This window comes from Lutra lutra, chromosome 12, assembly GCF_902655055.1.
Source record: "Lutra lutra chromosome 12, mLutLut1.2, whole genome shotgun sequence".
Classification (NCBI taxonomy): domain Eukaryota; kingdom Metazoa; phylum Chordata; class Mammalia; order Carnivora; family Mustelidae; genus Lutra; species Lutra lutra.
The window spans coordinates 64900522-64917476 of NC_062289.1; the positions used below are offsets into that span (position 1 = coordinate 64900522).

The 16955-nt window shown below is 59.5% G+C and overlaps 1 protein-coding gene across 2 annotated transcripts; it reads right to left on the bottom strand.

Moving 5' to 3' along the window:
- Window positions 1–294: 294 nt before the first annotated feature.
- LZTR1 (leucine zipper like transcription regulator 1) lies at window positions 295–16499 on the bottom strand. 2 transcript variants are annotated; one of them, XM_047696771.1, is made up of 21 exons: window positions 16218–16499; window positions 15697–15759; window positions 12751–12807; window positions 11087–11166; window positions 10482–10590; window positions 9911–9994; window positions 8170–8227; window positions 7487–7626; window positions 6460–6661; window positions 5802–5957; window positions 5548–5658; window positions 5340–5432; window positions 5060–5155; window positions 4815–4980; window positions 4430–4599; window positions 4104–4215; window positions 3194–3320; window positions 2948–3097; window positions 2230–2335; window positions 2051–2131; window positions 295–1798 (listed from the first exon to the last, which is right to left on the bottom strand). In XM_047696771.1, exons 1-21 carry the CDS (start codon window positions 16415–16417, stop codon window positions 1682–1684), a joined length of 2478 nt encoding a protein of 825 aa, XP_047552727.1. In that variant the 5' UTR covers window positions 16418–16499; the 3' UTR covers window positions 295–1681. The 2 variants fall into 2 exon arrangements, with proteins under 2 accessions (XP_047552727.1, XP_047552726.1); XM_047696770.1 differs by having other exon boundaries at window positions 4104–4260; window positions 16218–16498.
- Window positions 16500–16955: the final 456 nt, after the last annotated feature.

Genomic DNA, 16955 nt, shown 5'->3' on the forward strand with positions numbered 1-16955 from the left:
AGGGCCCAGCAATGACACTTCTGGGCCCAGAGGTTTGGGAAGAGGTGGGCAATCTTAGAGGCACCCTTGCAGATAGCAATCCTGGCCTCAACCTGAGTCCCCATTGTTGTTAAAGTTGACTGGAATGTAGGCATCCCCGCACCTGTGATGGGCAAATGGCTCAGGGTGCCGGCTGGTTTTAACTGCACACATAATCTCCCTGCTGGGTTTCGGCCACGATAGCTCAAGAGCATAGCTAAAATCTCCCTAGTCCTGGAAAGTGCCACGCAATGTCCAGAAATTGGCTTTCTAGGGTCCGTGGTGTGTAAGTTCATTTATTCATGGGTTTAGAAGAGAAGGTCAAGCAACTGGTTATAAGGGTCCACCATAGAGCGGGGTCTGTCCATCATTCCCTGGAGTTTCCAGGCTCAGAGAGGCTTGTCTTGCACTGGCCCATTTCCTGGTTTGCTGGCGGCCTTATGGACTCCCCATGCCTGAGGGCACCTCCCTGTCACTGGGGCTCCCCATCTGTCTGTATAAGGCACCTGTCTGTATATGACATCTGTCATTAAGGGCCGAGGCATGGCAGGTGCCATGTTTGCATGGGGGCACAATGGGAAGGAAGGTGTGAAGGATTGTTTCCCCCAAAGTAGCTTCCTGCTAGCTAGGGCAAGAGGGTCCCTGGGGTTCTTGCTGCCAGAAAGGAGGCAGAATAGTGCTTTCTGTGTTAGTGTGGAGTCCCAGGGCCTTCTGTTGACAGATGAGAATGATGTGGTGGCCAGTCCTTAGCTTTCCAGCCTAGGCAGGAGCCTCTAATGCAGCGTGGGAGCAAGACAGCCTTGGGAATCCAGGGTTCCCCTTGAAGCACAGCCCTCCCCCACCCCCACAACTGGGACACCTCAGATGGGGCGGGGAGTTGCCAACCCCGAGTCCTGGCGTGTCCCAAGCACTTTGGACACATGTTCTGTCCCCCGCTCAGGGAGGGCCTATGCCCATGAGGTGTGTCTAGTAGATTAGCACTACTGTGGTCTTAATGGCATGTCTATGACAATAAATAATTAGGGATACATGGGGACCGGGGGGGGGGCACCTCCACTGACTTCTCCCTGGTGCAGCTGGGGGCCCCTGATGTGCACACAGTGGGGTGGGATCCTGCAACTCCTCTGGAAGCCAGGCCCTGGCCAGAGTGGCCCTTCAGGTTAGGTGTTGACTCGGGGCCCTTCACACCCCAAAATTCATCTGGAGTCCAATTCCATGTGTCCATTCACAAACTCTGGGTGGCAGTAGGGGCCCTTAACAGCCGCTTCCGTGAAGGTGAGGGGGTACTGTGTAGCTCCCACGTCAGAGGGGCCTTGGCATTACGACCCAGCGGCCAAATCCACAAGCCATGCAGTCCCTGCTGGATGGGCAGCCCCACACCAGCTCCATGATGGGCTCTCCCATTGCTGGGCCCTGGCTTTCCACCCATACCTCCATCTGTGGAGAGGATTCTGGCCGGGGTTGGGGGGAGGGCGTCTGTTTCAACATCCACTCCCTGTGGGACCTGTGTCCTCAGCAGTGAAACGGGGCAGAGACCCCGTGTTCCCTTTCCCTTTGAAGGCTTGGGGAAGCCGGCCCCTTGGCTGGCAGGTCCAGTAGTCTGCAGTGGGCAGGGCAGGAGCGAGCACGGTGATTCCTGAGTGGGCCGGCACCACGTGGGCCCTCATATGTCAGCGCCCAGCTCCGCACACTGCTTGTCAGAGATGTGGGAGGCCAGGGAGTCTATGATGTCAAGGAGCAGCTGCTGGCTCAGTGAGCGCAGCGTGGGCAGCTTGGAGACCTGCAGGAGGCAATTGGAAGGAACTGGATGGAACGAGACTCCCGTGAGGGCCAGGGTGCCCTTCAGAGTCCACCCCCACACACACACCCGAGCTCTGGCGAGCCAGGATACAGGCTGATCGAGTGCCCCCCCCACACTGCCCCCGGGCCTACCGCTGCAGGAGAGAAGCTGCTTCCATGCGCCCCACCCCGCACCCAGCCAAGGCCAATGCCAAGGGCCGGGTGGCCAGTGCGGGGCTGAGAGGACCCTGACCTTGGTGAACTGGTGCACGATGATGTGCAGGCAGTGCCGCTTCATGTCCAGCGCCTGCGTCTTGTCGGCCGCCTCCAGGATCTGGAACAGCAGGTTCCTTGAGGGGCTGCTCCCTCTCTCAGCCCCCCGCCCCCCCCCCCCGGGGGCTTCAAGGAGGCCCACGGGCACCCGTGAGCTACCTGCAGTACATTCTGCACAGTCACGTTCATCTCCAGGTTCTGCTTGCAGTACGCCTGCAGCCGGTTGTTGTAGAAGCCATAATAGTAGGGGGCCGCAAACAGGTAGCTAGGGGCTAGTTAAGGAGCTGCTGGCCCAAGGAGCTTGTCCTCCCACCACCTGCCCATCTCCCCGGGGAGGGTGCAGCTGGAGCCCCAGGCCCAGCAGAGACAAGAGGAAACCTGAGCTGCCTCCTGCCTGCTCAGAACAAGGAAACCCACCCTGACACCAGGCGATGGCCCGGGGCTCCCATCCAACTTGCTCTCTACACAGACTCTGAAGTACTCAGGGCTTCGTCCAGACCCGAAGAAATCCCAGAAAGCCTCTCCCAAGAAAACACCCACATTCCCATTTGCAGGACTGACCATGGCCTCAGAGCCCTGGAATGCATCTCGCACCCAGTTCAGACCCTTAAGAAGTGACGTGACCAGGAATCCCACCGTGGTGATCTACTCACCTGTCACATGGGACCTTGACCGACCCCTTCCTCTGGCCAGTGATGAGGGTCAAGAATCCACCCACCCCTCCTGGCTGCAGACCCTCTGTGCCTGCCGACCAACCCCTTCAGGGAACCCCGGGAAAGCACCAGGGAATCCTTGGAGCAGGCAGCCAGGACCAGTCTGCCAGTCTCCAAAGCCGCCTGAGGTGGGCCCTGGGTGCGCCCCCTGGCGGGGAGGATGCAGAGAGTCCTCAGGCGGCATGTTGACCTCCCCGTAGTAGATGTAGCGCAGCATGGACTCGAAGGCCTGCCTGCTGGGCACCATCTCCCCGATGGAGATGTTCACCTGGCCGTCCTCTGGCATGAAGGACCGGAACATGGCCTCAAAGTAGCTGCAGACAGGGGCAGGGGGTTCCTGGCTCACAGCAAATGCAGGCAGGGTGCGGGCCTGCCTAGCTCCACTACCACACACCACCCCCTCCACCCACCTGGAGCGGGCGGCCAGGATGGCCTTGTGGGCCGGTCTTGGGTGTCCATCCAGTAGCAGAGTGATGTCACAGAACTCCGCACCTGCTCCCTCCAGGTACGCCTTCATGTCCTGGATCAGAGATGTGCCTGGTGGGGAGCCCCAGGGGTAGTGTGGGGGGACCTTGAGCAGAGGCCTCTTGCTCCCCCAGCAGACCCTGAGCCATTCGGGCCTCAGGGCTCCATGGACACTGCTTCTTGCCCATCTTGCTGCCCTGAAAACACCACCCCTGGGGGCAGAAGCCCTACTCTGGCCTGCCCCCCAGAGTCTGATCTCCCCAACTCAGCCCTGTGAGCCCTCCTCCCTTCCCTTGTGCTTATTAAGCTCCCTCTGGTCCTGGCAAGTACTGTGTCCTGACACATGTCACTCAGGGCCAACCGCCAGAGGCAGCACAGGCCCTGGGGAGTCAAGGGATGAATGAGACTGTGTTGTCCCTTCCCGGGCTAGGTGGGGACAAGGGAAGCACCAGAACATCTGAAGTGTTCGGACCATGCTTGCCCCTCACTAGGCCCCAAAGGGTGGGCACACCTAGAAGAGTAGCTCAGGGACTAGTCACTGTACCTGTGGATGGGAGCCCTCAAACCTGATGTTAGTCCGGGCAGCCACCCTTGCCAGACGGGCCCTGTGTCCACCTTCAGAAACGGGCTCAGGAGAATTCCTGCCCTCAGGATGCCCTGTGGGTCGGGGCGTCTTCCTTCCAGGGAGCCCGAGCTGTCTGCCCATGCCCCTGAGACCCAGAAGCACTCTGGGTCCCCTGCACACAGACCCCACCCTGATGGCCGGGCAGGTCCTTCCACAGCTCCCATCTCTACCCAAGACGAATGCCATCCATCCCTGTCTGCTGCTCTCAGGGACGGGGCCTGGGTCCCTACCGATGTCCACGGGCTGCTCCGAGGGGGTGCGGGGAGGTGGCTGCTGCTTCCGCCGCACGATCTCCACGATCAGTGGCGAAGAGAGGCGCTCGAACTCCTTCATCATGATCACCTGGTTGAAGTGGGACTCCTTCACCACGAAGTTCAAGCAGTGCTCCTGGGACACACAAGCCGGAGCAGGCAGGCAAGGTCAGGACTTGGCCCATGGGGCAGCAGCCCGGATGGGATGGCTTGCCGGGGGCGGGGTGGGGGGATGAGGGGAGGGAGGGTTGCCAGAGTGCCAGCTGCGGTAGGCAGGCGGGGTGGGACCTGCATGCCGGCCGCACCTTTAACTGGCCCAGCTGCAGCCTGGCGGCACTCTCACACACAACCAGCACATTCTGCAGGTCCACGGAGGCTTCGATGTACTGTCGGCACAGCTGCTCCAGGCGGCAGAGCTGGAAGCTCAGGGCCAGCTTGTACACATCCATGACGAGCAGCACGTCCTCTACATGGCCTGCAGCCCAGAGCTCCCTGAGCCTCGGGGACGCACGGAGAGGGAGGAGGCACGCGGCAGCGCATAAGGGAGGACAGGGCCCGGGGCTCCTTCCGTGGACATCCGGGACAGTGGACAGCAACTCCACCACACGAGTGGTCACAGATGGTCATGGCCGCTGAGCCTCAGGCTGTCCACCTGCCCACCCTGCTCCCCGCACCCCCTCACCACCGCACCTTTCCGCGGGTACTTGATCTTGTCCGTGTAGAGGAACTGCATGAGCACTTCGAAGGGCCGGGCCTCAGCCTCACGGATGGCCACGTGCAACAGGGGTGGCCGGGCTCCCCCCGCTGCCCCACCAGGGACCTCCCTGGGAGCCGGGGCTGCCTCCTCCTCCAGTTTCTGCAGGGAGAGGAAGGGGAGCTCAGGGGTGCCCCAGGTCTGCTGGCACCCTGGCCAGAGGGGCAGGGCCACACCTCACCTGGGCCAGCCGTTCCCGTGCCTGCACAATCTTCCTGCGGAGCCAGCGGCTCCGAGCAGTGACGATGGCCACATGGCCCTGCACGCACTCCTCTTTCTATAGCAAGAATGACACCTTGGTGGGCAACATGGGACCCTCCTCCTGGCAGGGATGGAGGCCCCGCCAGCCCCAGTCGGGGGGGCCTGGGATTTCAGGAGCGAGTGGGAGGCCAGTCGTGCCTTGGGGCACAGCCCTCACCCTACAGGGTGGCAGGCAGGCTGGGCACAGGGAAAGCACCCACCTCGCCCAGCACAAACTCCACATCGCAGAACTGGCGGCTCTCCCACAGACGCCCGTAGTCCTCATGCAGTGTGCACTTGGGGTAACAGGAGAACTGCCAAAGGAGATCCCAGTGTGGCCACTGGCCCAGCCCCTACCCTCCTCAGGGTGACACATTCCCAGCCCATCCACCCTGGCCGGCCCCCCTGCTGTCAGCCCGCCAGCCCCACCTGGAACCGGTACATCTCCCCACTGCGGATGTTGTTGTCCACCGTGCCCCCAAAGATGTACATGGCGTCTGAGATCACCGCGGCTGCGTGAAAGAGCCTTCCGCTTGGCAGCTGGGTGGAAAGGGGTGGGGAGATGGTAAGTAACCCCGACCAGTACTTCTCTGAGCCTCAGTCTGCCCATCTGTGAAAGGGGCTGACCACAGGACTGGCACCGGGGAGGTGGCAGTGACAGTAGTCAGGGCGCCAACCCTCACCTCAGATGCTGGCGGGGCAGGCTGCTTGGCTGTGGTGGTGCCAAAGTCCAGACCAAATACATCACGGGACTTCTTGAAGCCACCTCGGTCCTCAGAGGCCAGGCCAGGCGCCTCCTCAGAAGATGATGCTCGCTCTGGCACCTCAGCCCCACCGACCTGGAGGGGATGGACACGTGAGCATGGGACCAGTCTGCCAGGGCCAGGCCGGGCAGCAGACACCAACCTCCTGCCAACCTTGCTCAAGAGCAAGAGCACTTGGGGCCACATCTGGGAGTGGCTGAGCCACGGGCTTGAGGGGCCCTGGCAGCACAGCTCAGATGGGACACCAGCAGCACTCAAGCTGGGTGTTTTGGCAGGACACCCACAGCACTGTGCAGACAGGGCCAGAAGTGCCATGTTGAAAGCCCGCAGGCTGGAAGAATGGAGAACTCAGGGGCCCAGGGCCTCAGGTCGAGCCAAGACAGGTATCCAGGGCCTCGGGCCTCAGTCATCCTGACTCTCAACTCTGGTCGGCTGTCTGGAGCCCCCCGGGGAGCCCCTGAGGCTGTGGGAAGCTGTGGGGCATCAGGGGCAGCTAAGTCAGGATCCCCACTCCCTTGGGCCACAACCCCCCAGCCCTGCCTCGGGAGCCACGGCCACTGTTCTGAGCAGCACTTGCCTCGCTGTCGGAGCTGGGCTGGACGACCTCCCAAGTCTGGAAGTCCACATCGTAGCAGTGCAGCTCATTAGGCAGTGTGTTGTCCGCTGCGCCCCCAAACACATAGAGGTGGCGGTCGAAGGCCACCATGGTGTGCCCATAGCGCCGCTGTGGCGGGGGTGGGGAGCCACGAAGCAGATGCTCAGTGGGGATGCGCGTCCACCTGGGGGCACGTAAGAGGAACCCAGTGCTCGAGTGGAGGCTCTGACTCCCCCACGTCCTCCACCTGGGGCACCCAGCTGGCTCAAAGCAGGGCCTAAGCGCATCCGCCCAGTGCCCCTCATCCCCTTTCGCTCTAGCAGCCACTCTGCCTGCGCCCCCTTGGGCGTCCCCCCCTAGCCATAAAGCAGGCAGCAGCAGCAGGCAGGAGGGGTGGCCTCTGTACGGTGAGGCAATCCCACTCTCTGGGGAACAGAGATGTGTCCACAACTCGGACACGTGTGACAATCCCCACAGCCAAGTTAAGTCCTTGCTCCCAGGACTCCCAGGACTCCACCTTCTGATGCTGCTCCTACATCCACCACCCTCCCAGGACTTCCCAACACCTTCCAGCACATCCTCTCTTTGAAACCCAAATGATCCTGGCCAGGCAGGCAACGCCATCTGGCTCCAAGCTGCTCCCCACTACCTGCCAGTGGGCGGGGGCTGTAGGGGGGCCATTCAGCTGGCAGGAGATCTGCCTGTGCAAAGCCCAACTCCGGGTGGCAGGGGCCCTCAATGCCCATCTGGGGGGTGGGGGTGGGGCAGAGGAGCTCTGTAAGAGACTCCGTGCTAAGCACCTCACACCAGCAGTGTGTCTCCATGGGAGATAGTACCTGTGTGAGGCCCACATGGCGGGATGTGCCCCCCTTGCACAGCCTCAAGCAGGCCGGGTGTGTTTGTTCCACCTATGTGGGGACGAGGGTTGGGGAGCAAAGGGTGCAGGCATGATGCCGGCCAGGCGGCCGTCAGGGGTGCCCACCACCAGTCCCAGCACCAGGGCGCTCACGTCTTGTCTTTGAATTCGAACTGAAAGAGGTTGTTGGTTATCTTGGCTCCACTCTGCCCTGAGAACACGAACATCTTGTCCCGGCACACGGCCACTGGGAAGTTGCAGCAGGATGGCGGAATCTCGCCGCTCTGAGCCACCTGGGGTGGAGAAGGCAGCTCAGCCAGGGCCCTCATGGGACCGGGTGTGCAGGTGACACCGCTGAATTGGGATGACTTTCATTCTTGAAACTCCTTCCATCAGTCAGGGTTCCTAGACTAATTTCTGTAGAACGGAGTAGAGCCCCACCTTGTCCACCTAAAATGGGCCCAGTTTCTAACAGTTGAGGCTAAAAATCATCACTACAAGTGAAAGATAACCCAGGGGAGAGACAACGGAGCAGTCGGACAGATCGCCCAGAAAGAGCAACAAGTAGGACACCCGCCAGCGGGCTGAACTCGCTGTGTTCAAGTAAGGGTGGGTCCTACTCAAGCCGCACCAGTCACCAGACGTGACTCGATGCAAAACCCAGAGCCTTTAGTCACTAGGTAAGGGCAGAGGAGATCGGGCAGGAAGTCGGCAAGGAGGCGGCTGAGGACAAGGCTGGGCTTTGGCAAGAGGAACAAAGCAGCCCCTCCCCTGGCCCCCCAAAACCCTCACCTCCCTGCCTCCCCTACCCCATCCTGGCCCCCCAAACTCCTCACCTCCTCCCAGCATGTGAGCTCTCGGTCCTGGAGGCCAATGGTCCACATGTCATTCAACCTGCATTAGGACAGGGGAGTCAGGATCTCCGAAGCTGGGGCTGGCGGCAGGGTGGGCCTGGGCCCAGCCAGGAGGGATGGCTCCAGGGAAGGACACATCACACAGGGCTCGGATCAGGGGCCTAGGGAGCAGCCATGAGGTGGGAGCTTCAGGGCAGGGGCGCTGGCTGAATCCCTTCTCTATGCACCCTGCCAGACAGGAACATGTGGCCTCATGCACAATGTCTAGCCACTGTGGCAATGTCGATCTCATTGGGCTGACTCCTGGGGGCTAAAAGAGGAGTTCCAAGAGGCAACACTCGCAGAAGCTACCACTAAGGGGCGCCTGGGTGGCTCAGTTGTTAAGCATCTGCCTTCGGCTCGGGTCATGGTCTCAGGGTCCTGGGGTCGAGCGCTGGATCGGGCTCCCTGCTTGGTGGGAAGCCTGCTTCTCCCCCTCCCACTCCCGCTGCTTATGTTCCCTCTCTCACTGTGTCTCTGTCAAATAAGATATTTTTTTTATTTTAAAGATTCCATTTATTTATTTATCAGAAAGAGACTGAGTATGAGCAGGGGGAGCAGCAGGCTCCTGGCTGAGCAGGGAGCCCGATGCAGGACCCTGGGATCATGACCTGAGCCGAAGGCAGATAGATGCTCAACCCTCTAAGCCACCCAGGCTCAGAGCCCCAAATAAATAAGATCTGTTCAAAAAAGAGAGAGAGAGAGAGAGAGAGAAGAAACTACCACTAACATTGTCACCGCTTGGACTTGGTCCTTCTTCTTCTTTTTTAATTAAATTTTTTTAGTAACTGCTACACCCACTATGGGGCTCAAAACTCACAACCCCAAGATCAAGCTCTTTCAGCTGAGCCTGCCAGGCGCCCCACCCCTTGGAGTTTCTATGCTGCTGAGATCTTGTGGAATGAGCACATGCTACTTTTATAATCAGAAAAATACAGTAAAGCCAATTGTCTAAAATGAGGGGGAAAATGCCCGGTACACAGGCAGGAACCCCGTGTTGTCGTCCGCAGGGGAGGGGCTGGGTCTGAGGCCTGCTTCTGCCACCACATGCTCACAGAGGCCCCTCAGGGTCCCTCTTCACTTCGGGCCTGAGGATTTTCTTTCTTTTTTTTTTTTAAACAGATTTTTATTTATTTATTTGACAGAGAGATCACAAGTAGGCAGAGAGGCAGGCAGAGAGAGAGAGAGGAGGAAGCAGGCTCCCCTGGGAGCAGAGAGCCCAATGCGGGACTCCATCCCAGGACCCTGAGATCATGACCTGAGCCAAAGGCAGAGGCTTAACCCACTGAGCCACCCAGGCGCCCGGGCCTGAGGATTTTCACCCAGCAATTCAGGGAGCCACCATCTACCCCACAGCTCTGACAACACCCAGCCAACCCAACACCCACCCAACACCCAGTGCAGCCAGGAGAGACCAGCACTTCTGCAACAGCTGTGCAAGTGTGGGCCTGGCCTGCTGCCCCCTTGGATGCCCCCAGGAGGCATCCTTGGTGGGATTGGGCGGGAGTGCCCCTCAGTCGCCCTCTACCCCCATCCCACCCATCATCTTCTTCCCCTCACTCCTCTGCACACGACCCTCCTGAGACTCCCTGCCAGCCCGAGCCTGACCCCGCCAGGAAGGCCCGCTCCGGGGCTCAGGACACTGGTGGGGTTGCTCAGAGGTGGGGGGCTGGGCACCCCCTACCTGGCATTGCCGTCGTAGCCAGCGAAGATCCACAGCTTGTCACTGTACACTGTGGCGCCGTGGGCAGACCTGGCGACTGGCAACCTGTAGTGCAAGGCTGGGGTGAGGAGCAAGGCCACCCAGCACAGACCCGAGCCTCACAGCCCCATGGGGCCAGCCGGGCCCCCAGAGCTGCCACACCTACATTTGCTGATGCCAGGGCTCTGGGGATGCCAGCCAGGGGTCATGAGGCTGAGCTCATGAGGCAGGGGCAGGGTGATGAGGAATTCAGATGTTCACGGGGTAAAGCCCCCTCCCGGCCAACACCAAAATATCAAAGCTGGGGGGAGGGGTGTTCCTCACCAAGCTGGACCAGAGAAGTGCCCATCAGCAGTCCACTGGGGCCCCCTCTGCACTTTGAAAGGAGAGAATCTAAGGGCAGGGAGGAGGCCTCAGACAGGCACAGCTGGGAGTGAGCACAACTCAGGCCTCTCTGGGCCTCGGGCTCTTCTTCTGTAAGGCTACAGGGGACCCAGCGCAGGAGCCTTTAGGACACCCCTCACCCCCTGAAGGTTTCAGCGAAGTCTCTCACCGTCCTTCAATCTTCCACTCCGTCCACTGGCCAGTTGCAAACTTATATTCAAAAAGGTCATTTTTATTCTTCAAGTTAGAATTGGAGTAAATGTCCCCAGTGTAGCCCCCTGGATAGAGAGAGGGAGAAACGGTCATACCCAAAGACAGCCTCTCAGAGGCTTCAAACCCCAGGAGGCAGGGGCAAAAGCTGGCCTCTCTAGACGTGTCGTGGGACTTCCTCTGTCAACCTTGGGGAGAACCTACTACCTGCCTGACCCCGCCATGGGCTCTGGGGATCCAGAAATGAGCAGAACCCTGTCCTCTGCCCCTGGCGGAGTGACAGAGGAGGGAAGAGAGCCACCACCTTCCCGCCCGGTCACAGAGGCAGACCATTCCAACCCCGCGAGAGCGGCACAGTGAGGGAAAGGGACCCACAGGGCCACAGGGGCCCTTGCAAGGCCCCTAGGCCAGTGCAGGAACCCAGAGGACTCCGGCAGAAAAGACAGCATATGGACAGAGAGAGACTGGCCGGGCACCGCAAGCGAGCCCCGGGCCAGGTGGCAGGACAAAGGAGCTGCAAGCCCTAAAGAGGGCACGGGGTCCCGGAGGTAAGAGGCAGCTCACCGAAGACGAACATGCTGCTTCCGTAGACAACAGCTGAGTGGTGGTAGCGGGGGGCCGGCGGGGTGCCGGTGGTGAAGGCCCTGGTGTTGGGGGGGATAAGTTGCAGGGTGGGGAGGGGGTGGTCAGTCAGCAGGGGTCAGCTGTGCAGTCCAAGCCGCACAGGGCACCCCCTGCCAACCCCGGGATTCCTTTCATTATAGAATCTTTATATAATTTTATTTTTTTCAGCAGGCTCCACAGGGACCAGCATGGAGTCCAACATGGGGCTTGAACTCCCGACCCTGAGATCAAGACAGGAGCTGAGACCAAGAGTCGGATGTTCCACCAACTGAGCCACCCAGATGCCCCTCATTATAGAAACTTGGAACAAAAATGGCTGATAAAGAAGGAAACACAGAACCAGCGAAAGACTTGCCAGAAAGCTCCATCTGTAGCTTTAAGTCACCTCCCACCCCCCAACACACACACACACACACACACACCTTTTCTATGCTTGTTAATGCCTCTGAGGGGTTTTGTCAATGGAGTCATGGGGTGGGTATTTTGTAACATCTGCTTTTTGGACTCAACAGCAGAGAGCAACTCGGCCCTCAGCTGCATCTAGGCGCCCTTGGTGGCGCCGTGTCCCCACTCCAGCAGCCGCTGACCACACATATTCCTTATTGAACTAAAACCCCATTTCTACCTCTTTCCTGGGGCTGCTCCTTTTCAGAGTGTTATCCTTAAGCAATTATTAGTGAAGGATTGTGGTCTTGAGAGTGATTCTTAAAATTAATCTGTAACTATTGGCTATGTTATGAAAGCCAGGGCGAGAGGAACAAGACATAAACTTCTACAGCAATCCCAGCAATCAGTGATGCCCCCCTGGGCCTGGACATCCACCTCCATCCAAAGGGGGCGGTGAGACCCTGCCACAGAGGGACTGGCGGAGGCACACGGAGCTGCCCACAGTGGGGCACCCAGGTGACTCAGAGGTTCTGTGCTCCTCCCGCACAGGCCGATGGCGGAGCTCAGGAGCAGGAGTGCCCGGCCAGCCCCGTACCTCTGAATCCTGGGATCCCTTTCTCCCACTCAGCTGAGAGCTACCCCCTGGGCAGGGCTGGAGACTGGAACAGACGGGTACAGATCTGCTGTGCTCAGAGAAGGCAGTGTCTTGCCCAAGCCCACACAGCTGGGAGGGCCGTCTGGTGGAGGTGGCCAGGGCTTGCATTCGTCCTACTACCCATGTAGGGTCTCCGGGCAGAGGAAGGGCCCCACGAAGGCCCCTCGCCGACTTCCAGCCCCTGGGCAGCACCCCACTGCAGCACAGGGTCGGTCCTGGAAGGACCCAACAGCCGATGCCTCCTCCCCCCACTCCCAGTGTCAAATCCCACAGCAGCTCCCCGCCCAGGAGAAGGCCCGGTGACTGCAGGGCTCTCTGGAGGCACAATGCGAGGACCAGGAACCAATCCAACAGACCCCCGTGATTGCGATTCAGAACAATCAATCTGAGTTGCAGACGGGGAAAGGAACCCAGGAGACAGATGGGAACACTAAAGGCCACTGTTATCTCCTCCCCGAAGCTTGTCTCTAGCTTTCCCCAGCATGAGTCCTCTAGTTGTCGGGGCCAGCACAGGGCTACGGAGTTCTGGGGAAAGGGGGGCTGGGGCTCCAAGGCCACCCACCTGCACCAGGAGCAGTCCTTCACATCGAACCGCAGGAGGTCGTTGAGCATGGTCTTCCTGAAAGACAGCCAGGTACAGGTTGAGGTGGGTCCTGGGCTGGTCCCGGTCTGCTCTCCAGGACCCAGGAGATGGACACTGCAGCCCGGGTGGTGGGGGTGGGGCCATCGTGGGGACTCAGCCAGGGTCAGGCAACCAGCTGATGCCTGAGGGACCAGGGAGTGACCACAAAGGGCGCACCCTCACTGGTGCAGGTACCAGGGCGGTGACACACATGGGACCCGCCTGCCTGGGGTCGGGTCCAAAGCATTATCCTGACTGCTTGAGGGCTCACACCTCACGGCGGGCTCCAGGACCCCCTACTCTCACTCCCAAGTCTCAGCACCCCCTTCTCTGAGGTTGTGCCACAAGGCAGAGCTTCCCACATCTCCGGGGAGGCCCCTTTGCTCCTCTCTAATCTTCCTTCCTCCTCTTTATTGCAAAGCCAATGTAACTACATTCAAGATACAATAAAACAGGAAACAAATCCACTGGCCATATACCAGGACCTGCAATGTTACCACCGCACCCGTGTCAGTAAGAAAGAAAAAGGGAGTCAATTGACAGGGGCCTGGCACCCCTTGCAGGCCAGGCCTGTACAGGATCCCCCCTGCACCCCTCCCTCAGTCTGTAGCAGGGGGCTGCGCTCCCCACCTGCATTTACAGAAGAGGAAGTGGCCTGAGAGATAAAGGGTCTAAGGCCATGCAGTCAGGAAGCCAGGAGCCGGGAAGCAGAGATGTGACTATAATTTCTCCCCTCTCCCATCTGCCCCTCCTCCCCCTTCCTTTCTCCCCCCTCCCCCTATCGGACACTATAGGAAGCCATCTTTTTTGTACCCAGAGTGAGACAAATCTGTACCCTGTTTCTTGGTGCCTCATTGTAGCGAGACTTTCTGCTCATTGCTACACAGTTGCCATGACAATGCTACCTGCTACAGAACACTCCTAGGGATGCTCCCCGCTACTGCCCTGGGCTGAAACCCCCCACCTTTTCCAGTCTGGGGGTTGTCATTAAGCCTGCAGTGAACATCTCTGAGCAGATGCCTCTTCCTCTTTCATTCCTTCATGGGACACACATTTACTGAATTGTCCGAGTACTAGGTACAGGTCCCGACCTGGTGGAGGACAGAGTTGTGTGCTCTGAGATAACACTGAGATGATCCCGTGCGATCTGTGCTCTTACATGGAGCCAGCAAGAGGTGCAGAAGGGGAGGGAGGGCCAACAGCTGGCCCAGGCAGTGGGGAAGGCCTCACTCACAGCATACTCTGAAGAGAGGTGGGAAGGGCGGGAAGGAGAGAACCACCAGTACAAGGGTCCAAGCAGGAGATGCTTGGTTTACTCAGAACACAGCGAGGCAGTGGTGTGGCCCAGCACCGTGCAAAACAAGGGCAGAGGAGCAGGGCAGGCACAAGTATATAGGGCCTTGTTGACAGCCAGGACAGCTCAGGCTCCTAGTCAGAGGAAGGGGAGCCATCCCGGGGCTATGGGCTGAGGAGGAACACAATGAGACTTGCATTTGCAGATCCCTCTGACTGCTCATGAGGAAGAGGCTGTGGGGGAGACAGGCTGGAAGCCAGGGCCATTCTGCCTGGTCTGCAGGTCCTCATGCGGTCCTGTGAACCCCACCAGTGCCAAGTCACCCCCCCCCCAGGGAGTCCTGAAAAACCAAGGCTGCAGAACCAATCAGAGGCCAGCCCTTCTGGGCTTCAGACGAAGTCCTATCGTTGAAGGGAAGGGATGGACTCATGAGTAGAACAGGTCACGTGCAAACACTATACCCGCAGAACAACTTCCATCCCGAGCCCTTCCCAGCTTGGTGCTCACTGACCCCCAGGAGCACGCTGCAAAAGCAGGGTGTATGGCCGCCCCTTATATAGAGGAGGAGACCACGGTGCAGTTAATGCTGTTAAGCCACCTACCCGGGCCCAAAGTCACAAAGCTCTGACTTAAACTGAGCCGGGTCTATCCAGGAGACCAAAGTTCAAGCCTCAACCCCACATCTAGCAGGCTCCCGAGCCTCCCAGAGCCCTGGTGGGCATCCCCCGCCTTTCCTGACCACATCAAAGAATGAATGCGGGGGAGGGAAGCCCTGCCCAGACTCCAGGCCTGGTGCCATTCTGCATTCCCCAACCCCGGGCCATTGCCCATGCTGATCCCTCTGCTTAGAACACTCGTCCTCTTTTACCCGATTCACTCCGACTTATCTTCCAGGTCATCAACCCCTCCAGGAAAGTTTCCCAGCCCAGACCAGGCCCCCTTCTCCTCTTCAAGCACGTAGGCTATGCCCACACCCAGTACTTAACAGGGCCCAGCCCATGATAAGACCTAACACAGTTCTTTCCCTCTGGGAATGGGTCTTAGGGGAATGCCACCTGGGGGAGCCAGCTGCACAGACCAAAGGTTTGCCTCTGCCATTATCTCTCACCCAAGGAAACCAGCCACAACCTAACTGGGAACAGTTTCTGGCATGGAGGTGTCCCAAACAACAGAACACCAGGTCATTGTCAGGAAAGCTGTTTCCCAGGAATTTCTAGCAATGTGGGAAAACCTTTACAAAAAGTGTGAAATAGGGAAAATAAATAACACTGTCCTCTAAACGCTGCCATGTGGGGCATGTTGATAAAGCCCAGAGAGAAGGGCAAAGAATGAAAAGTGTCTGGGGAGGGTGGCAGCCAGAACGGATGTCTTTCTTACAAGGTCCTGTCCACTCGCTCAGAACAAAAGGCACATTTGTGTGTCCTAAGCATGTGCTACCCACTGAATGCTGTGCAGAGGGCCTTGAGGGTAGGGTCTCTCATGTGGAGAAACAAAGGCTGAGGACTTAGCTAACCCAGTTAGAACTAACCCAGTTAGAACCACCATGTTTCTCCCTCCCTGGTCCAAACACCCTAAAGCTCACGCTCACTCACCCATTGTCTCCACCAAATACATAGATGGCGTCTTTATAGGCCACCACTGTGTGCTTGCTGCGCCTGGAAAAGAAAGAAGGGGTGGCTGGCAGTGAGGCTGGGACCGGCCCGGGGGCAGCCAACAAATGAAACTAAGCACCCAGGCTGCTGCAGAAATCAGGTAACACCTCCCAACTGCCCAAGATCGCTAGAGATCCCCAAATTCCACAAGTACCCCAGGACCCTGTATACGGGGACGCTGACATTGCCCTGGGACTCTCTGGACTCCTCGCCGCACTGCAGAGCACCTGGGAACCCAGCTCCAGACCCACAAACACCCTCTAGTACCCTGCCCCAGGCCACCCCGCTCCGAGACTCCCTCAGAACACCCTCCTACGGCCTCGACATCATCCTGGACATCACCACTTCCTCCCCACCCCCCATTACCAGATCCCACTCCTGGACACCACGCCCTGGCCTCGGTCCCTGGACCCCGCCCCGGGACCTTCTCACACACCCCCGCCATCCCCAAGCCGCCGTACCGGGCCCCCACGAACTCGTCGCAGGGCGGGAGTCGCCGCCAACGATGCACTGTCTCGAAGGGCCCGAAGTTGAGTGTCAGGTACTCAACACTGTCCGAGCAGCTGTGGTCAAAGTCCACACTCGGGGCTACCTTGGACCTTGCGCTGCCTGCCAGGGCCCCAGCCCCAATCGGGCCTCCCGAGCCCCCCGGCCCAGCCATCCCGGGTCCACGCCCGATCTGCCACCGGGTCCGCGGGACGTGCGGCCACCGCCCCAGGCCGCCCCGAAGGACTACATTTCCCGGCGAGCCCTGTGCCGAACGCGCCGCACTTCCGGTCTGCGCCGCACTTCCCGGCAAGCTTAGCGCCCCTCGTGGCTCCGCGGGCCAGCGCAACCTCTGGGAAGCGGGGAGTGAGTAACCCTCTGGGAAGTGTTCCCCACAAAGTACGCGCGCCAGATTTCCTCTTCCACTGAAGTCGGCATCCAGGCTCCAGCCCCGTCCGGACTGAACATCCCCTTCGCCGGGCAGGCCCACGCCGCCCGGAGATGGGCCACACTTCCCGGCATGCCCTGTGTGCCCGGAACTCGGCCTTGACCGTCCGCCGCTCTTGGGATCCTGGGTGGGGGGTTCCGGGCTTTCAGCAGCCTGGGAGGGAGCCCGACTATCCCCTTACTGCCTGCGCCCCCACTTCTGGCCCCCCGTTTCTCCTCCTCGGCATTCCTCTTGACTGAGAGGCAGAGTGGTAGAGAGGCTCTAG